At 40.1% G+C, this 24,805-nt stretch overlaps 1 protein-coding gene across 1 annotated transcript in view; it reads left to right on the top strand.

Moving 5' to 3' along the window:
* SLC4A8 (solute carrier family 4 member 8) overlaps window positions 1–24,805 on the top strand; it is an 80,087-nt gene that overhangs the window by 26,824 nt on the left and 28,458 nt on the right. The window contains exon 2 of the mRNA XM_053455810.1: window positions 22,177–22,258. Coding sequence (XP_053311785.1) covers window positions 22,177–22,258 — 82 coding nt within the window. The remainder of the gene's footprint in view (window positions 1–22,176; window positions 22,259–24,805) is intronic.

Raw genomic sequence — 24,805 nt, forward strand, 5'->3', positions numbered from 1 at the left:
ATTGGAGTATCATAGGGGAGAGGATTTCACTAGAAGCTTCACCATTTTGGTGAAAGTTCCCCGGGAGGTTACGTCCGTGGAGAAGAATTGAAAAAAAAGAGAAAATAGAACAGAGGACAAAAAGGGAACAAGAGGATGTGAGATACAGAAGAAGAGCCGCGAGACGCAGAAGCTGAAGTGGCAGAAAATATAGAAATGAAAATGAATGTGCGAGAAAGTAAATGTGGGCTTCAGATAACAAATTTTGTTTCTGATTTTCATCCAAAATGAATAGGAAACAGAATATGTTGTCTGAAGACGAATGGACCAAAATCAAACCTTTGTCCCACACATACACATATATACACAGTACTTACTGCATCCTCTATTTCCCTCCCGTTTGTTTCTTGTGGCCTGCAGCTTCCTCACTGTTTTCAGAAATGAGCCATGGATGATTTTTGGGACTTGTAATAATAAAAAAGGGAGTTAATACTGCTTTACCAAAAACGGACAGCGTTATTCTGGGAGAAAAATTTGTCTCATTGATCACTATTTCTAAGCTAGTGCCATGGTAGTTCTAGCCTGCGAACCCAACACGTGACATTTCACTTAAAAGAGTGATTCTACATATTGGTTCTCATACAAACATCTACTGCAGCTTTCACTTTGCTCTCTTGCCCGAATCAGCCAGGCCGGACACGGTGTGCAAGCCATCCTCTCTGCTCACAACTGGGAAAGCATCCCTCATATCAGCAGCACAGCAGCAGCCTTGTACGAGAACTGTTTGTAATTCCTGGACAGCTTGCCCAACTTCCTTGTACACATGTGGTACTAGTCACAGGGAAAGATGGATGCTGTACAAAATGCAGTTATTACCTAGAAGTTAAACCATCCAAACATGCCATAAATAGCTGGATGCTACATCGCTTCATCCTTCTTGGCTAATACCCCCGCACTACCCTAGAAGAGTTCATAGTGTATTCCTTGTGTCTTCCCACAGCAGGCTTGCTGTATGTATCATCGCATTGCAAGTCCTCCGCAGTCTGGCACAGTTACCCTGTTAGTCATGCAGCAGGCAGTCCTTATCTCCAGAACTCAATTAACTTCCAAACAGTCAATTCTCTAAGCAAAATAGGCTTCTGTGGTAGCTTCATATTTTCAAACCACTGGTTTAATATTGTTATGTGTTGGTCCCAAAACCGTTAACCCCATCATTGCTGGCATAACTCAATGGTAGTACATGCCTTTAATAGATAGTTAAAAAGAGATTCATTTTCGCACATCTGACAAAGTTTTTTTTGCTGGTTCTACCTCCTTTACCCACTGGCAGGCAACAAATTATGTTCTGCTAAATGAAGGATTAATGTATTCCCTTTCGCATGTCGTTATCTGATTTTCAGTCTTTGTCTCTAGCCTATCGCAACAACCTTAATTCACCATATTTTGTAATATTATGTGTGATACAATCATTTGAGATCTATTACAATATTATATTGTTCACATTGCTATGTGCTTCTATTTCTCCTGATATCAGAGCTTTACTTGCTGTTTAAAAACTGATGAATTACCTATTCCTTGACTGAAAATATAATAACATTGATAGTTTTTCACCCTCAACTTCCTCATAATAACATTTACACCAGAATCATTAAAAAGGGAAAATCCCACGGGAAAAAATAAAATATTTTTCTTTGAGCATAAAACACAGCGCGTGATATACAGTAATGTGAATTAACAATGACAAAAATCTGTTAAAGTCCATTCCCCCATAGATTTTTTTTATACGTCCGGTTAGGCTGAGCCGTTGGATTGTTTGCCACAGGCAGCATGATAAGGCGTCGGGGTGTATGTCTAGTAGATTGTATTGTAACAATACAATATTTTTCATTGTAAGTTAGTAATAAAAAGGGTAGGAGTTCTCATTGCCTATTTTCTCTTAGGAACCCCCAATGAATAGCCATGTGAAATAGTCAATAAACAGTCAAAATTGTCTAGGCTTGAAATTAATAACACCAACCCAAATTAGCTTTCTTTTCTCAAAGAAATACTGCATGGCTCTCATCTGGTTCAAACATTTGTTCTATTGAATAGTGAATATATCATAATATTTTAAGCAGTTATTCATTCTACTTAATGTTGCAAACATACACATTTGGATTATTTGGTATTGAAGAAAATAAACTATTGGGACAATCTTGTTTTTGTTTAAATTAATTTTCTTTCCCCTTTCCTAGCAGTTTTGAGCGCCTATCGTAGTCTTGTGGAGAATACCCAATATAATTACTGTAATTATCAGAATGTTCCTTCTTCATATGCTATTAGAGTGCCTTTTTTGGATATCATTGTACTATATCTAAATTTATTTTCAGGGGATAATTATGTTTCTCTCCCCAGAGCTAGAACAATCCTACTTACAAACAGGAGCCCTGTCGATCTGTCTGCTGCTCACAGTCATTAGCCAAACCATATATTTACTTTGACAAACTACTTAGCATCTTGCTGTGCCTTTATAGAATAGCTCCTAAATGTTTGCTAATCCGTCTTTTAAGTTGGAACAGAAAAGAAAAGCCTTTAGTGCAGCACTCTGAGCGTTTCCTTTGAAGATGCCACTGTAAAATCGGTGACCTTTTGCTAGGTCATACGTTAAACTTACTTCTGTAGAAATAAACTTTTCAATGCACTAATATTTTGGAGAGAAAAAATGAAATTGGGACGGCCAAGTACAGCTTGAATTTGGTCTAAAATTATATTGAAGACTGTTAGGTGTGTGTGTGACAGTTGGAGAAAGGCAGGGAAGAGGTGGAGAGTATAAGTGTATGGTGGTAGAGTGTTTTTGTAAGTGTGTGTTAGTGTACGCTTATGGTATTAGAGTGTGTACATTAGTGTAAGTGTGTAGTGTTGGCATGTGTGTCAGTGTAACATATGTTACATAGCACATGTGTGAGCATATAGTGTCACAATGTGTTTGTGGCAGAATATGTTGTTGGCACGAGTGTTTTCTATCACTATGTGTTAGCGTATAGTGTTAAGTGTGAGTATGTCAAAATATGATGTCAGGGGTAAGCCTAGGGTTAATGGCTCTTGGGAGAGGGAAAGTGTGTGTGAATGTATGTGTAAGTTTATGGTACTATTATGAGTGTGTTAAGTGTAGTGTAAAGCAAGTTTGCGTGTTAGCGTGTGTTACTTATGGGGAGGGACACCCCGATTACCACTAACCTTAGGTTGACTCCTACACTTGGTATACTTTTAAACATCTTGTGAACTTGATGCAATGATTACATTTCTTAAGTCATAACGGAAATGAAATGTATCTTCTTAATTTGCAGTAGTACATTTGTCCTATTAGACTGTTCTGTACATAGGCAAAATAATAGATTCCCGCACAGCCAACTCTTTATTAGTAATTAATTATTCACCGTGTATGTGAATTTTTAGGCCATTTTTCCTTGAGGATTATGAGGAATTTATTCTGATAGACCTTTAACACTTTTATGACTAATTCCATTATTAAAAACATAATTCCTGGTCCTGTTGAGTGCTCAAACTTTTACCAGAAAGAATTATTTAATCCTATAACATTTTTCTTTGCTCTGGAGCCCTTGATCGCCATGTGACACAAATGCAGACAAAGGCACGTGCTTTATATGATTTAACCTTCAGGAAAGACTAAAATGACAGATATATGTCTGGCAGAATAAATAGTGTGATCAATGTTTTAACTACACTTTTACTAAGTTTAACCCCTTAAGGACCGGGCTCATTTTTCGTTTTCTACCCTGTGGGACCGAGGCTGTTTTGACACTTTTGTGGTGCTTGTGTTCAGGTGTAATTTTCTCCTCACCCATTTAGTGTACCCACATAAGTTATATATTGTTTTTTTTCAGGACAAGATGGGCTTTCTTCAGATACTATTATTTTGATCGTATCATCTTATTTACTATAAAAAAAAATAAAAAAAACATGGTGAAAAATTTTAAAAAAAGACATTTTATGACTTTTATTTGAAAAATCTTTTACTCACCTAAAAAAGCAAGTAAAAAAACTAGCTAAATAGATTCTACTACTTGTCCTGAGTTTAGAGATACCCAATGTTTTTATGTTTTTTTGCTGTTTTTTGTACGTTATAGGGCAATAAGTACAAGCAGCGTTTTATGATTTCCAAATCTTTTTTAACAAATCTGGTCATTCTGCCTACATCTCCTCTTTGGAACATCTTTGAAGCCGGTTAACTCAATTTAACCCATTCAAACCATATATTTTTGAAAACTAGACACCCCAGGGTATTCCAAATGCTGTTATTTTAACCCTTTCCATGCATCAATTATACAACTACACTTTGTCAAACTTTGTAATAGTAGTTTTTTTTATTTTTTTTTCCACACAAATTGTACTTTAGTTATAGATATACAGGTTCTGGTATATGTCACTATCAAACAACACCCCAATGTGTGTTCAGGAACATCTCCTGAGTACAGCGATACCCCACATGCATGGGTTTGTCAGATTGTTTGGCTGGTAAAAGGCTACTTTTGGGGCATGCGTAATTCAGGTGGTCATTTGGTCATTCTGCCTCCATCTCCTCTTTGGAATATCTTTGAAGCCGGTTAACTCAATTTAACCCATTCAAACCATATATTTTGGAAAACTAGACACCCCAGGGTATTCCGAATGCTGTTATTTTAACCCTTTCCATGCACCAATTATACAACTACACTTTGTCAAACTTTGTAATAGTAATTTTTTTCACACAAATTGTACTTTAGTTATAGATATACAGGTTCTGGTATATGTCACTGTCAAACAACCCCCCAATATGTGTTCAGGAACATCTCCTGAGTGCAGTGATACCCGACATGCATGGGTTTGTCGGGTTGTTTCAGATTTAAAATGCCACATTTGGGAAGTGCGCTTTTTTTCTCCATTTTGGTCAGTCTGTACCTATGCCCTATCTGTGAGCTAGGCCACTCCAATTTACCCCATCAGCCATTTTTTTTATATATTAGACACCCCTTGGGTATTTGAAGTGCTTTTATTTTAACTCTTTGAGATTTTTGAGAAATTTTAGCACTTGCTCAAAATAATAAACTTTATTTTTTTATTTTTTTTATTTTTTTAATACTTTTTTTATATTTTTTTACACATTTTGCTGGTACTGGATGGTTCATCTAGTGACATCACTGCATAATTATTTTTAAATGTTAGCACCTTTTTTTTTTTTTTCAATTTTTTATTTTTTTTTTATTTTTTTTTGAATATTTTACTAATCACATAGTGATTAGAAAGCTGGGCTCCATTGACTTGCATGGTTGAATGCAGTACCTGTATTCAACCAGCAAGTGGAGCCAGTTCTCTAGAGGGTCTGGAGACCATCTAGCAAACTTTTTCTTGTTTGTTTTTTTTACAGAGCGGCGGCCATCTTACTTGATGGCGAAGATCACCGGCAGCTGCGGCTGTGACCGCTCTCTGGAGCGGTCACAGCCCACCTAAAGGTGAGTGTTTGGTGTCGCTGGATGCCTCCTGATCGAGGCATTCCAGCGACACCATTTAAGTTTAGGAGGCGATCGTTGATCGCCTCCTAAACGCTTTTAAAACGGGCGTCCGCCGCCATACAATATATGGCGGCTGTTGACGCCCCGGGGAGGGGCCAGACATGGCCCCCGATGCCGATCTCGGCCTTGCTGAATGCCTCGACATCGAGGCATTGCAGCAAGGCCGTTTAAGCGAAGAAAGTGATCCTTGATCACTTTCTAAGCTTATTTAACTTTTTGACGGTTCAGGACCGTCAAAGGTCATTTAGTGACCTTCTTGTCATGACGGTCCTGAACCGGCAAAGGTCGCGAAGGGGTTAAATAATCATACAAATCTTGTGCCCCCATGAAGCCACTCCATAAGAGGGAGATCCAGTTAGCCTGTCCTTGGAAGTTCCCAGTTATGGAGATTACATTGATTTTAGCGGGAAAGTTTAATATCCACTTTAACTAATGACTTGGTATCCCCCTGAATATTGACACAGCACCATGTCAATATTCCGAATTTTTTTTTACCATTTGGATCTGGAATCAGGCTATGTAAAGATAGACTCCTATCAAAGTCATGAGTGTGTGCTGATGGCCACCCTCATTGACTGTGGCTATGAACAAGGGATTGCCTACTAGAAATATAATAACTTAAAAAAAGCAGGGTCAACACCAAACCGGCTTGCTTGAAAATCTCATTTTATTTGTACAGATATATGACATAATAAGTCTCCTGGCTGAACTCTGAGTTGCTGAATTTATTCACCCAAGTTCTTGTTCCATTCCACTCACCAGGGGTTTTGTTTCAAATTTGCTCAATTTATTCTGCAAAAGATACTCTTCTGAAACCACATCTCTTCCTATCATTACATTTTCGGACGTGCAAACAAATAAATGAGTTGGCACAATATGCTTTGGATCAATTTCCCAGTCTTAAAACTACTCAAAATATAAAGTAGTTCATTATAATGCAAACTCACCAGCCACATATTAAATGCCTGATATCAGTAGTTACATATAAAAGTCAATATTTCATTTTTATAACATGTTGAGAAATATACGTAGTTATCTTGAGTCCTGTGTCCTTAGAAGTCACATTTCTAGTGCAGAAATGGGAGATGACCTTTGTCCATTTATTGTTAGAAGGACATTTTTAGATTTTTGTTGAAAGGTCAGTGGATATATATATAATATATATATATATATATATATATATATATATTGTGGTAAAGTGTATGGGAGAGTGGTTGATGGGATATATATCTCACCTGGTTACCTCAGCCAGGCATGGTAGCAAACCCAGGTGCTCTCAGGTGAGGCTTCCTAAGCTCGTTACTGGGGAGGAAGCCTTATAAGAGAGGGCTGTTAGGTTTGCAGAAAAAGGGGAGAACCTGAATGAAGGAGCAGCTACAGCCAGCGCTGCAGCCCATCAGGTATGAAGCTTTACCCCATACAAAACTGGTTACTTTGCTTTGCGTCAGACCTTAGGCTGCTAGAGAGGTATCCTGCTGTTTAGTTAGAGCCGGACAGGCTTATAGTTTGTTTTGTTTACAAGGTGCTCTGTGACTACAACATCTAAATAAACACGCTTTTACGTTGGAAACCTGTGTGAAACTGTCATTGCCGCCCCATGCGTGAGCTGTTCCCTACAATTGGTGGAGAATGCGGGCACAGTGGTGCTAGGAGCAACGGCAGGACAAAACACAGCATCTGAATTTTGTGGACATTTAAAGGGCCGGAAGCATATGTCCTGAGTGAAGGCTGCAGCACTGTAAGGCCCATCCGGCACAATGGAGGAAGTGATAAAGCAGCTGATACAGGCTAACCTGAGACATGAGCAGGCCTTGGAACAGCAACGGAAGTTTCATGCAGAGGCTTTTCACGCCCAGCAACATGCGCAACAGCAGACTATGGCCCAACAACAGGAAACGAATCGCCTGTTAATGGAGCAGATTGCTGCGCTCAGAGAGACTGTTGTGGCTCAGCCCCAACAAGTGGAGGCAAGCCCCCTTGAGACTGTTAACGTGAGGAGGGCCGTTCAGCGGGGCTTACAAAAAATGACACCCGACGACGACGTTGAGGCATACCTCACCGTATTTGAGAGAGTGGCGGAGAGAGAGAGACTGCCAGTTGCAGAGTGGGCAGAAGTGATTGCACCCTTCCTGACTGGTGAACCGCAAAAGGCCTACTATGACCTCGGGGAGCAGGATGTCCGGGACTTTACAAAACTAAAAATGGAGATCCTTGCTCGCCTGGGTGTTACGCCCGCTGTTCGGGCCAAGAGAGTCCACTGTTGGAAATACACCATGGACAAGCCTGCCAGGTCCCAGATGTATGATCTGATTCATCTTGTACGCAAGTGGCTGGAACCAGAATCCACTACACCAGCCCAGATTGTGGAAAAGGTGGTAGTGGACCACTACCTCCGCGCCCTCCCGGCGGAGCTACAACGGTGGGTTGGGCATGGAGACCCCAGAACTGCTGAGCAGCTTGTCAACATGGTGGAAAGGTTCATAGCAACCGAGGACTTCCTCCGTGAGGTCCCTGCGGCACCAACACCTTCCAAGACTGTCAGACCCGCGACATCTTTGGGTAAGAGAGTTCCAGCTGGAGGTGTATGGAAAAATGTGAGAGAGAGCAGGGCTCTAGAGTTTGGGCAAGGGCAAAAGACTGATCCTGAACCCCTGGGACCCCACAATCCTAGAAAGGGCTCCCTACTAAGGAGGCCAGGGACCCCCCAGTGCTGGAGGTGCCATGAGTGGGGACACATAGCCGCCTATTGCCCTCTTAACTCAGAGCCCATGGTGTGTGACGCTAGTCGGCGTCAGTCCCTGTTTGCAGAACCTGTTTGTGCAGCCATTCCAGAATCAGAGACTGAGCCGCATTTTTGTATGGTGAAGATAGGTGACTGCTCCGTGAAGGCACTTTTGGACTCGGGTAGCCTGGTGACTTTGGTTCGGGCTGGCCTTGTGACTATGGACTACGTGCCGAACAAGCACATAAGAGTGCTATGCATCCACGGGGATATTGTAGCTTACCCTGTGGCCCCCATTAAGTTGGTGACCCCATCTGGAACTGTGACCTACGAAGTCGGAGTTGTAAAAAGACTTATGCATGCGGTTATTTTAGGCCGCGATTTCCCCTTGTTCTGGGAGTTGTGGAGAAGGGGGAACGTTTCTGCAGCTGGGGAACAAACTCCGGCAGAGTCTGTAACCCTCCCTGTAAATAATGGGTCAGGTGAGACGGCCATTGGGAACAATGATACCAGTAAGGGGCATGATGAAAAGGATCTAGGCCCACCTGAAATGTATAGTGAAGATTCTTTCCCCTTGCAGGTGTTAGCTGGGGAGGAAGAAGAAGAAACTTCCCTACCCGGCCAACAGGTCTTAGATTTAGAAATGTCTCGGGGTAACTTCGGGACCGAGCAAGTGAGAGACCCCACTCTGGGAACTGCACGGGCAAATGTCACGGTAGTAAATGGGGTACCACAGGAACCCGAAGCTGACCAGAAATTTCCGCATTTTGCCATGAATGGGGATCTAGTGTACCGGGTCACCAAAGTTAACAAGGAAATTGTGGAACAGCTTCTGGTGCCAAAACCATACCGACACCTGGTGCTGGACATAGCCCATAACCATGTGTTTGGGGGGCACTTGGGGACTAATAAAACACAAGAGAGGGTCCTCCAAAGGTTTTATTGGCCTGGGGTATATGAAGAAGTAAAAAGGTATTGTGAGTCATGCCCCACATGCCAGAAGAGTGCCCCAACACCACACTTCCGTAGCCCCTTGGTGCCACTTCCCATCATTGAAGTACCATTTGAGAGAGTTGCCATGGATTTGGTAGGGCCCATTGTCAAATCTGCTAGGGGACACCAATACATTTTGGTTGTCTTGGATTATGCTACCCGGTAGGCGGTACCCTTAAGAAACATGGCCTCCAAAAATATTGCTAGGGAGTTGTTTTACATGTTCTCTCGCACGGGGATCCCTAAAGAAATTCTTACTGACCAGGGTACGCCCTTTATGTCACGGGTCATGAAAGACCTGTGTAAGTTGTTTAAAATCACTCACCTCCGTACCTCTGTGTACCACCCTCAAACAGACGGGTTAGTGGAGAGGTTTAACAAAACCCTAAAGCATATGCTAAAAAAGGTGGTAGAAAGGGATGGTCGGGATTGGGACTGTCTATTACCCTACCTCATGTTCTCTATCCGGGAGGTGCCCCAAGCGTCTACAGGGTTTTCCCCCTTTGAGTTAGTCTATGGCCGACATCCACGGGGTTTGTTAGATATTGCCAAAGAAACTTGGGAGACCGAGGCCACCCCATATAAGAGTGTTATTGAACATGTGGCTCAGATGCAGAAGCGAATAGCGACGGTGATGCCTATAGTTAAAACGCATCTGCAAAGAGCGCAGGAGGCCCAGAGCAGAATTTATAACAGATCTGCCAGGTTGAGGGCCTTTAATCCTGGGGACAGGGTCCTGGTTTTAGTGCCCACCATCGAAAGTAAGTTTTTAGCCAAGTGGCAGGGTCCCTATGAGGTTGTAGAGAAGATGAGTGAGGTGAACTACAAGGTCCATCAACCGGGCAGGAGAAAACCCTTCCAGGTTTACCACGTAAACCTGATCAAGCCGTGGAAAGAGCGGGAGTCTTTGGGGGCGACCCAGGCAGGGGTCAAAGAAGTGGGGCAACCAGTTCCCCCAGTAACAATAGGAGAGGCACTGTCAGTGCCCCAGAAGCAGGAGGTGAGGGAGTTCCTGCAGGAAAACAGACGCAAGTTTTCAGACATACCGGGCCGTACCCACCTCATAAAACACCATATTAAAACTGAGCCTCACAGTAAAGTGAACCTGAAGCCATACAGGATACCAGAAGCCCGTAGAGAGGCGGTATCCACGGAGGTCAGGCGCATGCGTGAATTAGGTGTTATTGAGGAATCTACTAGTGAATGGTCAAGCCCCATAGTGCTAATCCCAAAGCCCAACGGGACGTGGAGGTTCTGTAATGACTTCAGGAGATTAAATGAGGTCTCAAAGTTTGATGCGTACCCCATGCTCCGAGTGGATGAACTGGTTGAGAGGCTTGGGAAGGCAAGGTACATTACAACACTTGACCTTACAAAGGGCTATTGGCAGATACCGTTAACTGAGGAGGCTAAAGAGAAGACTGCCTTTTCCACTCCAGAGGGCCTGTTCCAGTATGTTGTGATGCCATTTGGGTTACATGGGGCCCCTGCTACCTTTCAGAGGCTGATGGATCTGATTTTGAGACCACATCGTGATTATGCCGCTGCTTACCTGGACGATGTGGTAATTTTTTCGTCTGACTGGAAAAGTCACCTCGGTAAGGTACAGGGCGTGTTAGATTCCATTAGTGATGCAGGCCTAACCATAAACCCTGAAAAATGTGCAGTGGGTCTGGAGGAAGCAAGATACCTGGGTTATATCATTGGTAGGGGGCTGGTTAAACCCCAGATCAATAAGATTGAGGCGATACAGAACTGGCCTAGGCCAGTAACAAAGAAACAAGTGAGGGCTTTCCTTGGCATAACCGGGTACTACCGTCGGTTCGTGCCCAATTTTGCCTCCATGGCCACACCATTGACAGACTTAACAAAGGGTGGTAAGTCAGTGATGGTAAAGTGGAACCCCGAGGCAGAAAGGGCCTTTCAGAGTCTGAAGTCTGCCCTGTGTGACCAGCCAGTGCTCGTTTCCCCTGATTTTAGGAAACCGTTTCTGGTTCAGACAGACGCGTCTGCTAGAGGTTTGGGGGCAGTTTTGTCACAAGTGGTTAATGGGGAAGAACACCCAGTGCTGTTCTTGAGTAGGAAACTGACCCCAGCCGAGGAAAATTATGCCATAGTGGAAAGGGAGTGTCTCGCCATCAAGTGGGCGTTGGAGTCTCTGAGATATTATCTCCTGGGCAGGGAATTCGTGTTGGTGACTGACCATGCTCCTCTGGCATGGATGAAACAGAATAAGGAGAGGAATGCAAGAGTGACCAGATCGTTTCTCTCCTTGCAAAATTTTAGATTTACAGTGGAGCATAGACCAGGGAAGTTACATGGGAATGCGGATGCGTTGTCCAGGGTGTACTGTATGGTTGCTGACGCTGTCCAGACCTCTGGTCTGGAGTCGACGGGGGGGATATGTGGTAAAGTGTATGGGAGAGTGGTTGATGGGATATATATCTCACCTGGTTACCTCAGCCAGGCATGGTAGCAAACCCAGGTGCTCTCAGGTGAGGCTTCCTAAGCTCGTTACTGGGGAGGAAGCCTTATAAGAGAGGGCTGTTAGGTTTGCAGAAAAAGGGGAGAACCTGAATGAAGGAGCAGCTACAGCCAGCGCTGCAGCCCATCAGGTATGAAGCTTTACCCCATACAAAACTGGTTACTTTGCTTTGCGTCAGACCTTAGGCTGCTAGAGAGGTATCCTGCTGTTTAGTTAGAGCCGGACAGGCTTATAGTTTGTTTTGTTTACAAGGTGCTCTGTGACTACAACATCTAAATAAACACGCTTTTACGTTGGAAACCTGTGTGAAACTGTCATTGCCGCCCCATGCGTGAGCTGTTCCCTACAATATATATATATATATATAAATACTGTGTGTGTATACATGGTGAACTCTCAACTGGCCTACAAAAGTGAGACAGTGGGCCAAAAAATTTACTGTCCCATAAAAGCTGTGATGGAACTGATGGGATGTATGAAATCATGACTTCAACTCCCCAGAGTGACAATGGGAGTCACAAACTTTGTCTGTTTCAAAGTTTGATGATGGAAAACAAGAGAATAGTCCATTCAGTAAGAATGTTTCAAGTTCATGTACGAAGAATTGGATGGCGAATCCACGAATATTTGCCCGTTCTTCTTTTTTGTAGAATGGGTTAATACGGGGTTAACGCGCTAAGCACTACACAGCAGCTTTGGCTCCAGGATTTTAAATGTCTGTACGAGCAACTCTATTGGTCGCCGGCAGGGGCCTCCTCTGCCATCAACCAATGAAGTGCACCTGTGCTTCATTGGTTGATGGCAGACGAGCCCCTTGAAGGCGACCAATAGAGTCGGTTGCATGGCTCTTTTAACTCCTGACATGGCACTTGGCCTGGGGAGACCAATAGAGTCGCTCGTACAGACTTTTAAAACCCTGGTGCTCCAACTTGGCCTGGGGGAGACCCAATCACTCGTATAGACCTTTAACTCCCCAAGTTCTGCCATCAGAAGTTAAAGGGCTGTGCGAGTGAGTCTATTGGTCGCCTGCAGGGGCCTCCTCTGGCATCAACCAATTGGCGACCAATAGAGTCGTTCGCACTGCCCTTTAACTCCTGATGACGAACCTACGGATTTCCGCTCCCGTTAACCCCTGCAATGCTGCGTATATGAGGTAGGCTAGATGGGGAAGGGACCAGGGAGATTAATAAACAAACACGAAGATTATTCGTGTTGTGTATCTTCGTCTTCGTATACGTTTAGCCGCCGCCATGTTCGTATGTTTGGTATTCGGGCTGAACAACAAAACGCACCCTTCATGTTCGTTTTCATGTTCACCCGAATACAAATGCACAAGTCTAGTTTCAAGTACTCTAAGAGCAAGCAAGATTTTTTTTACACGCTGAAATGCATTTTAAATGTATATCGTTCATCACATTAATCCCTCTATAATTTACTGTACAGAACACTCTGTTTTTCTGTTTTTTTCCCCACATAAATCTGGCAGGTGAAATGAAGCTACCCTTCTAAGAATGTATAGCTGAAGTGGATAAAGTGATTAACTACTGTGCAGGACCAAAATAATTATCCACAGCAATAAGTGCTTTCCTCTGCCATAATAATGTGGGTTTTTTTTTCTCTCTCCCGCAAAATGCACTTAGGCAAAGCCGTAAAGACAGAGAAAAGAACACAACAGCGGGTGTTACATTACACAATGGTAGAATCTAAACTTGAAGGATGCGGGCCTTAGTACTGTACATTGCATTGGATTGCCACAGGGACTGTGTGGGTTGCAACAAAATAACAATTTTTTAAAAAGATGGAAACATTGATCAATATAATAAACTTTATACTTAATTATATTTTTTACCACAACTTCAGTAACTGTGGAGTGGTTATGTTACTGGCACTATTCAAAGTTCAAATAGGGATTTCGTTGGTATTTATTTTTGCGTCTTCAGTTCAGGTATACTTTATTAAAGTATGTGCTATGCTGGAAAAGTTTTTCCTGCCAGGCTAACTTAGATAAACTGGTGAGATTTCTTCAATGCAGAGGAACGCATTTATTATTATTATTATTATTATTATCACTACATTTTATTTATAAATCACAAGTAAATTACAGGGAATTTCACTGGGGTTGTTAGTTGATAACCTCAATATACATAATCATGAAAAAAAGAAGAGCATTGTTTGTGCCAGAAATCCTAAAAAAAATACATAAAATAGTATGGATATATGTGCACATATAGAGCCACAGGATTGGAGGGAAATTTGTTATTTCAGCCGTAATTCAATATTATATGTACTGAAAAGGACCAGCCAGTGAACAATGAGTTTGGCAGAGTGGATTTTGGATTCCTATATTACGTGTGTGTGGACGAATCCAGACCTTAGACTCAAAAGACTGATTCAGTTTAAAGCTGTGTACTTGAATGTTCTGTTAGGGATATGAATGAGATAAAATAGGCAAAACCAATATTCTATCACATGCACAAAATGCTGATGCTATTAATTATTGTAGGACCCAAAATATTAATATAAAGAGAGACCCTATGTTTTATCTCTGATCCTAAATCCTTTCAGATCGCGCCAAAAAAGTAATAATCAGGGCGGTAACAGAAAAAAAAGATCACTATATCTGTATTAGTGAAAATTCTAATAGATGCAAATATTGTCAAACTTCAGTTATAGGTAAAAATACCTTTTACATCATTGTCATTATTACGGGTTATGAACTGCAGTCTCATAATTGTGGATTTTACTCATTATAGTTCGGACTCCTTAGCATATTTGCACCATTGTATTTCCATCATTTACCTCTGAGGCGCTCTGGTCTAAGAAATAACTTTAAGACAATTACATATACATCTGGAATCTGTCTTTGATCACACATATCTCTACATAGTAAATCAGTTATGGTGGTCTTGCAATGTATCCACCATTACAATTCTCCTGAAAGTTTCCCATAGAAAATACACTAATTAGTAAAAATTTGCCGAAGCAGCTATATTCATAAAAGCTTCTTTGTTCTCAATTATAGAGAGAACAAGGAAAGAAAAAAAATCATTCATATGGTTGTAAAAAAACAAAATGGCTCTGACTCAATTTTATGTTCATGTAAAATACTGAAATATAAAATATCTGATGGTTCATTTCCCTGCAAAAAGGGAAAAGAGGCCTTACCTGACCTCCTGCAAAAAGCTGCCCTCCTACTAACTCCAGCTGTTCGTGGCACTGATTGGCTGCTTGAAGCAGTGGCAGGAACGTGCTTCTATTGAAATTAATAGGAACACTTTGCACCCTGGGTACCCTGCAGGGAGATGTATTTGGTGAGCACATGGCATTTATGATAACCCCTGGCTTGCCTTGGAGATACAGTAAATTGCATTGTGTTTTTTCCATTGCACAATTTTATTCATTTATAAATGATCCAGAAGTAAAGGTTAATGCAAGTGGAATGAGAAGAAACAGAAGAATGACTGACAGATTAAGGCATACTGCTGAGAATGCTGGCATGAACTTCTTTCTCAGATGACTGCACCCAAGCTGCTGCAGCTCAAACTGTATATTATGTATATAACAATATTAATCTAAGAATTTTCAATGATGTTCTATCCAGCAAGGAACACCCTGCTGGATTCTGCAGTTGTCACCCTAAACAAACTATTTGTGGGCCACCTGTAGGACACTTCTTTACATTGCTGTTCTTCATGTAACCTTACACACATACATACCTCCCAACATTTCAAAATGTGAAAGAGGGACGCTTTTTTAAAAAATATTTTTTAAATCTCACGGAACTCACCAATACAATGCCGCGCTTGCATCGCCACTTAAAACACGCTTTGTATTTTTCAGCACAGTCATGCATATAAAAAAATAACCAACACATTGAATTGAATTCCCATGAGGCTCAGCCAGACACTACTTACATGATGCTGGCTGAGCGTCATGGGAAGTGCAGATGCTAACTGTGAACTAAAATTCCTATGATTATTTATTTCCCCGTTTCCTCTGTTGAAGTGTATTAGGTAGTATAGGCAGTATGTGGAAAGATGAGGGTTATGTAAGTTGCACAAATGAGATGCCTCTGTGCCTGGAGACCAGGTAATTATTTCTAATTACTGGAGTTTCCAGAGCGATTCTGGAGATTTCCCATGTATGTCTATCTCCTAATTATAGTTTATTTGCCTGTAATTTCCTCAGTAAACCACATCTGTGTTGCTGTGTTACAAATATACGCTGCCCGAAGCAACAGTGACAGCAACGCTGAGTTTAAGGCAGAATACTGTAATCATGACCTATGTGTTCCATTTTCTATATAGACTAATGCATTGACCCATAAGATGACATGGCACAAAAGAGTTTTATCATTGTCTTTTGTCTTCCTCTGTCTCTCACTCTTGCTCCCTGTCTTTCTTCCTCTTGCTCTCTCTTTGGCTCACGCTTACTACATTGATGCATGCACCACTGATTTACATCATGCAACCTTCTGGACACACACTCACTCTAACACTGCACGCTTACACATATATACATACCCTTACTCTCTTTCTCTCCCATCATCAAAGCATCCTGTACAGCATCCCCTCCCTCTTACCTTGCACAGAGTCCTGTCTTCACTGCAGCTCACAGTCTCTGTGTGAGTTACAACCTTAGTCTCGCCTTAGCACACCCCAGGGGAGTTCAACAAGGAGTTTGACAAGGATGGAGAAAGAGGAACATGGAGGCACCCTTCAATCAATACGCCACTGAACCGTCAAGTGCTGCCTACTGTGTTTGCTCCATCAACATTACACTCCCATCACCGTTATTGTCCAAGTACCATGTTCACAATCTTCTTGTTCCTTTTCTCAATTTCCTCTGTTGTCTATGGACTACCTATCCTCTCCCCATCTCGCTCTCTCTCCTTCCATCTTGAATCATGTAACTAACTGCCTTGGATCTGCGTCTACCTGGTCTACTTGTTTCCTAAAACTTAATCTCTCCTAAACTCCTCATTTGCCCTCCCTTTAATGCTAACACCCCCCTCATCAGTTTCCTTTTATGTTAATGTTGCAATCATCTCCCTGTCCCCTCACCCTTACTGCCTTGTTGTCGCCCTTGACTCTGACTTCTCATTCACCACCACATTGAGCCTGTCTCAAAAAACCGCCATCTCCATCTTAAAAATATTGCCTGTATTTGTCACAAGATGCCACCAAGACTGTTGTCCATGCCCTCATTATCTCCTGCCTTGACTATTTCAATCCTGTTTAGCTGGTCTCCTCTTACCCACCTCGCCCCTCTAAAATCTACTATGAATGATGCTGCCAGACTTATCTTCATCTCTTTTCACTTTACTATCACCTGCCGCTGGCTACCACAGACGCAGATGATAGTCAAAATTCTGACACTTTCAAAGCCCTTCATAGCAGTTCCCCTACTTACATCTCCTCGGTCATAACTGGTCCCTCTGCTCATCCAAAGATCTCTGTCTGTTCTCATTCATGCTTCCAAGACTTCTTCTCAGCAATGCCTTTCCGCTGCCTATATTTCTCCCTGTCTTCGGTCCTTCAAAAAAGCCCTCAAAACCAACTTCTTTAAGCATGCCTACAACCTTAACATGTTTACCTTAGCTCACCTTTCCTAGTCCCTCTCCTGCAAAACTTATACTAATGTGGCTAGTCCATCCTTAATGGTGGCATTTTTACCTTTTGTGTAATCCACCCTAAATCCATCTAGATTGTAAACTCCTCACCTGTTGTTTCTGTAAATCTAATTTTTATGTTAAATGCTACTTATGTCCTGTGTATCCATTGTACAGCACTACGAAATAAGATGTGCTATATAAAACAATAAATATTATTAATAGCGTGGGGTTCTCAGACTGTGTATAGACTAGCTCTGTTAATACACCCAGTGAGAAGGCTTGTCCAGCTGTGATAATATCTTACTTCCTTATTCTAAAGCCAAGTGAGAAGCACTTGATGTATCTGAAATGCTTGTTTTATTATGTGTGTACATTGAAAATCCACCATTAGTTATTAGCATTTTATATGTTTGGTTTTCTAGTTAAAATCAAATCCTTTTCAGAATCACTGTTCCAACCGATATCATCTGTAGTCCTGGTCCTACTGCATTGATGATTGTGCAGCTGTGCATCCAGGCATAATACAGGGTTGCATGCTCATGTCACTGCGCTTGCTCTTCTGCTTGAACTTCAGAGAGTATGCGGAAAATTGTGTAATTCGCTCAAGCTCCCTCAAGAAGACATGCTGTTTGTGTTTCCGGAAGACGTAATATGTTGCTGCTTTTGTTTGGAGTCTTTTTGGCTATACGCTTTGTCAATAGACCGATATCTAATGTCTACATTGTAAGCTCGTTTGAGTAGGGTCCCCCTCACATGTTGTTTCTGTAAGTCTAAATGTTATGTTATATACTACGTGTTATGTCCTGTCTACCCATTCTACAGTGCTACCAAATATGATGGCGCTATATAACTATAAATAATAATGGAAAATACAAATGCTCGATGTTGCTTTCAAGCCATAAAATATTATAATATAATATTTAGCTATACTTTTTGTTTTTCTGTCAGAAAGTTGTGTTTATTTGTTTCAGAGCATACAACTAAGAGACTAGCATATCTAATCAGTTTCATTTGAGTTTTTTTACTCTCAATTAGTAACTCATTAATAGGGGAGACATATTATATTATATATGTAATTAACCTACTGGCATACCACTACCTCCACAACCAAAATTAGGATATATATATTAATATATTAGTCAAATATTTTTGTTCCCCAAGGGGCCTATGGGAACAGTGCAAAAATGGAAGAAAAGAAGAATGCGGAAAAAATTATTTATTGTTTCATTTATAGAAATAACCCTAGCATTCTATAGGTAGAAAAAAAAAGCATGACTGCTAGAAGTCAATCAAGTTGTAAACCTATTCTGTTATAAAGTAGCTAAAGGGACACTCCAGGCATCATATGCACTTTAATTAATATGATAGCTGAGCAGTCCCTTTAAATTTACATGGTGCCCCCCTAGATTTAGCCTATGCCTTTGCAGGACAGATCTTCTTGACTTGAGTTTTCAGGCGATTGTATTATAAGTAGCCCTGATATGACAGCTCTGTACTCTTCAGCAGAGTAAATGGGGAAGGTGTTCTATTCATGCTTTGAAGAGGATGCATTCTATTATTATTTTATGGGTATATATTTAGCTATATCTGTGAAACGGTATATTTTTGTACTATTTTGAAATGCGAGTAATCCTTTTTGTATTTCTGCATGGATGAGTCATATATTTTGGCCAATCACTCCCTTATCTTTTGATGACTGCCGAGAGCTGCTGTAATTGTTGAACGAATGCCACTTTTATGAAGAATCATTTTCTTTTTCTTTCCAAATGTGGATTTTTTTCCATTCTCCTGGCAATTCAAGCCAGCCATTCAGTTATTGTGGTATAAAGTGCAGACTACATGTCACTTAGGGATGCAGTAGAAATAAAGGACAGATCAGGTGACTGTCAATAAATTTCAAGGTCACACTGAGATTAACTTCTCATCTAAACTACTAAATCGCTTTCCAAAGCGTATTGGAATTTTTGAGGTGTAACAGTCCAGCATTTGACTATAAAATACGCAAAAGAGCTGTACACTGTTTAAAAAAAAAAAAAAAAAAAAAAACTATGCAAAAAGAAACAGATTTCGGGGGCCTGCGGAGATGACTATAATACAACAAAGTAAGGAATCCCACGTTCGCCCCATATGTTAAAGCGCTTCTCATCCATCTGTCCCAACAAAGTAGTGCCACTTACATTTGAAACGGTGCTTCTGTATTAAACTGCGTGACAAAGGAACAATCAAGGCTTATTTTTAGTATTTTTTAATAAACTATTGATGCCCTCTTACTCTTTCCGATTGAAAAGTATGGTGTTCCTTTAAGTTATGCCCAATTTTGATGTTGTTAACTCCTGTAATGAGTACCAAAATGACCCTTTTCTCTTCTTTTGTAGTACTTATTATAATTAGTTGTTGCTTTTATTTTACAGACTCATTATAACAGGCCTTATAGTCTTGGTTTGCATCTAGTACAAACTGTTTTTTGTTTGTCGTGTACATTGTGCTTTGAACGCTGCGTGCAATTTATTGTATTAAACCACCTCACCGTTGAGGTCTTTGTTTAAAAATAACTGCAGAACACAAAGTGAACACAGAGTGTTTTTATTCTCCTGCCAATGGATCTGGAAGAACTTCTGTTGCTATTAATTTCATTTTTTATTTTGAAAGCATTAGTCTCATTAGTGTGAATTGTAGCTTTTAATTTATTATCTAGGCTACAGGATCTATGAGAGATTAACAATTAATATAACAATAATGAAGCTTCATGCTCTGCTACCCAAGGTTCTTATGCAACCCACATCAACTGGGGAAGTTTCCAGTGAGTAAAAGATTGTGCTTGTAGAAGACTTGAAACATTTGCTTGTGTTTTGATCATTTTTGCTTTTGGTTAAAATAGAGAATATCGGGTGAACTCCAATAATGGACCTTCTAATCTGTTGTGTTGTAATTATTATTCAAAGCTCCAGTAGTAATTGCTGAGACCTCAGAAGGATTTCTGCCACGATGATATGGAGGAAACGAATAAGGATACGATACTAGGATTAATATTTGTATATACTGGTCAAGCTGACTATTTTAATGATGGCTGAAGTCATTGAAGGTAGCTTCATTTAAACCACAATTGCCCCAAAAACACAGACTCTTCTCTTTTAAGGGTTCTTGGAGCTCTTCCAAAATTAATGTTTGACTTAATAACTCTCGGCTTCAGAGGTGTGGGAACCAGTTCAATGGTAGATGTGTTAAACTTTACTTTGTGTACCTGGGAACTTGTTCAGGGGCAGGGGTAGCTTCAGTTAGACTTTAGTGGATTGGAAGTTGGTAATGGTGGGTAGGGAGTGGCTGTGACACAGGAGTCAAGGGGAAGTAGAATTTTATCCAGAGATTCTGGGTCAAACCCAAAATGTTCCCAGGTATGCTAGTTTGCCCATTTTTTCCTTCTAAAAAAATCTTGCTTGGCTACAACATTTCATGGTTTTGAAACAAATTCTAGCTCTTAACTAGGGTGTTTGGCCCTAAATACTGTGTAATACAATGTTTTCCAGAGGGATCTTTATACTACACAGGGAGTCTGCAAGATATTTTTTTTAATTATTTCAATATATCTCTGATATCACTATGCTCTTGCTCCAAAGACTGAGTTGGTGCTTTATAATGCATAGATACATACAAAAAGTGAGGAGCGAGGTGTTTTAAGGAATCTCACATTACTTATTCATTGTGCAGGGACAACTCGTACCTTCTCACAGAGGAAGCTCACTGGGGGTTGCCTTTCAAAATGTGTAAAAAGAAGAGGCCGTTCCACTGTTCAACCTCATTGCCAAATCTCTCTTTAGTGAATACACCATCTCTATAAAGGAATTTCCTGTATGGTGCATTAGCCATAGCATTATATGAAAACCTAATACTTTTCAACAATACACTTTTAATTACATGAGACAAAATAAATTGTTGCGGTCTTTTCTAATACTGGATACATTTTATTTCTGCAGTGTATGCATACAGGCTCAGAATTTTATAGAAAGCATTAAAATGCCATTCATAGCTGTGGTAATCTGAACAATCACAAGAGAAAAATGCGTCATGCAGTTTATATTGTTATAGCCCTGTAAAATGTTGTTTACACATGGTGATGATTATAAGAAACAAGGGTGGCAGAGATGTAAAAAAATAAAATACAACAAAGCGATTATGCAGGAATAGTAGGTAATGTGTATGTGGGTGGCAGTTGTGTATTCTTGTACTTTTTGCATTTGCTCCTTTATTGTGAGCACCTGACTGCATTTACAGACTACATAGGAAGCTGGCAGCTGGAGTGCCTGATGTGGCCCTCTTGGGCTTTTGAATGGACCACTGTTCTATAGTCCTTCTGCATTGCAATGTCCTACAAATGGCTGAACACTGCAGTGTATATTGTTTTCACATTCAAATGTGGCAAATAGTTGGAGAAGAAGCTATGAGCCCCCAGGCCTACCTTCAGAACAGCTTGCCAAAGAAGAATTTAAGATTCTAAAGAAGACTCTTAGTTGGTGCAGTTTGATGACCTTACAGCCGCTTCTTGCTTTTTGTGTTGGAAGCAGATTGGAAACGCAATAAACCTTTTGAAAACTAAAGAGTATAAAAGACAAAGAAAGTCAGAGAAATTATTTTACTGAAATTGTTTTGCATAAGGCATTCGTTTTATTATTTCTATTGAGGAAAATGTGAGGCGGGGTGGTGAATTACTAAGTTTCTAAGTGCAAACTCCTCATTCATAAATGTCATTTTGTTCATTCATATTTTTATTTATTGTATAATTTGTAATTCATAACCGGAAGCAATCAAGTAAGTTCTTGTATATTGTATTCTTTTACAGAGATCTGATGAGGAGGCTGTCGTAGACCAAGGTGGCACCAGTTCTGTGCTGAATATTCATTATGAGAAAGAGGAGCTTGAAGGTAAGAATAATCCGAAATATGTAAAGCAACCCATTTATTAGTATTCATTCCCCAGCTGAGTTTGAGTGTAGGCATGAAATCATGCTAGGCTTTGGACAGAATGATTTCTGAAGTATTTGGAAGCTCCAAACAATTAATCATTGATCAGAGCTTGGTAGAGAGAGCTTTGTAGTCCCGACAGCTCATGTGACTGATGTACACCATTTACTACATTGGCCCAATAAAAGGTATCCACTTCAATTAAAGGCTCCATCTTCTTGTGGGGTAAAATTACTGTATTCATTTTCCTTTTTATGATTCCTGGAAGACACAATGAGAGGAGAGCAGCAAATGTAGATCGGGTCATTCATAGTAACATATATGAAGTGGTGAAACGCAGATATTAATAACAGCTGCAATCATGGAGCAATATGTTTTATTTTTGACATGTTATTAGTACTTTCACATGATAATGGTTCACAAAGAGCAATAAAATATTTTCAATATAAAACTAACAACATTTAATAGTTTGTTGGTGATTCACATTGCAATTCCAAGACAGCTTCTGAATATCTGTTTGGATATCAACATTTTAGACCAGGCTTCATACAGCTCAAGAAAAAAAAAATAATTGTACTCAATTTCCAATATCTTAAATGGTGTTACAGAATCCAATAAAGCTGTCAGAATTTTTTGGAAAGAATATTTAACTATTTTCTTGTTTGCCATTTCCAGAGTTTTTTAACAAAAATTTGCTAAGGTCATGGTTTTCATCCTTGTGTCAATATTTTGCTTTTGGACCTATAAAACTAACTCTAGCACTATACATATACAAACAGACTCTGACACAACAGTATACACACAAACTACAATACAGTAGACATAGCAGCTCTGGCACTATACATTTAAAAACATACTTAATTATTTAAAGTCTTTGTATTTGTACCACAGAAACAACCGTTGTTCTGGAGACAATAACCACCCCATGTCCAGTGTGTCTCTGAGATTCAGAGATCAACCAAATTAAACAATAAAAGTTGTATGTGAAATGCAAGAATCTCCCTACTTTCACGCCGTTGCTGATCTCTTCATACATCTTGGATATGGCATGCCTTCTGATAATCGTGGAACTATTCTGAAGGGAGAGACACAAAGAACAACTAGTTTATGCAACATGTATAGTCTCACATTGATTATGAATTAAAATATAAGCAAAAATTGTAGCACATTTTGAAACATACACTATAATTTTAGACATATGTATGTGCATGTGTGCAGATAAATCTGTAAAGCATTTTTATAATATTTTTCAAACTGAAAGTTCCATAAACTTTCTTTAATAGGTGGCCTTTCATGTGTGTGGGTACAGCTAATAGTACTTGGATGTTGAATATTGCTTTTAATGATGTAATGCATCCTTGTTCCAAACAGTAATTTAGATGTTCTTACATCTTCTCATCAATGCGCATACAGGTAGGATGTCCATTGCTCAAAAACTCAAAGCATTTGCTATTCTATACGTCTACAGTCATTGTAACTTGGTTGTTTATTGACTTTTATCAACAACGAACAACATTTTTGTAGCATTATTTTGTTTTACATCTGAGAAGGCTAATCTAGTTATGGTTATCTACATTTCAGTCCCACCTGAAGCTTGATATAAACCAGTGAGCTTGTTCCGCGTCGTAATAAATTTATATAGCCTGTCTGGGAAAAGTCCATCTATTGGTATCGTTCTCCTTATTGTAAGTGTTGGGATGGGTTGGTCGTTCCACTGGTTGTCCATGGTGAGTATAGAGTATAATCAGCCACAATTTGTTGCAATGTTTTCTTAAATACTTTCTTTGCACTTTTACATATCCTCACATGTTTTCTATGGTTTTTGATCCATGCGTGTTGATGCTATTCATAGTGAGGCTCTTTCACCGAAGAGTTGTATTCCGATGCAGCTGCATTCTTACTGGAAGCTTCATTGATTGCTTCCCTGTCTACCAAAAGTAAAGTCCATCTAGATTCTTCTTGTATAATAAATGTTCTGTGATTCATAGTTACTAAAATCTTTAAAAGCCACAAATCCTTAATTTTTTTAAATTTTTTTTTATAGAACATGGGTTTTTTGAAAGCCGTTCCATATTTAGTCATTTTTCGATCATTTCTGATTTTTGAATTATTTGACATAATAACTCTCCATTTTACTTGAGTAATAACACTGTGCTAGGGAACATCCAGTTTCGATACATTTTAGAAATGAAAGATTTTCCAAATTACCGGATGAAAAGCAAAACTAACTTTTGTTATTTAACTTACTTAATGCATTATAATGCCCTTGACAACCCCACTATAGAGGGATGTAAATTAAAGTACCATGTGTATACTTTAATATGCATTCTTACAAAATGAAAAAATAAATAAAAATAAAGCACTTACCTGACACAAGAAACGTCATCCCTGCAACAGCAGCATTCCTCTTCCATGGTCCGTCTGTTCCTGTCACTGATTGGCTGCTGGAAACAATCAACCAGAGTCAGGATATGCTCCTATACAAACAACGCCAGCACTTTCCGCACA

Source organism: Spea bombifrons, chromosome 2 (genome assembly GCF_027358695.1).
Source record: "Spea bombifrons isolate aSpeBom1 chromosome 2, aSpeBom1.2.pri, whole genome shotgun sequence".
Classification (NCBI taxonomy): domain Eukaryota; kingdom Metazoa; phylum Chordata; class Amphibia; order Anura; family Pelobatidae; genus Spea; species Spea bombifrons.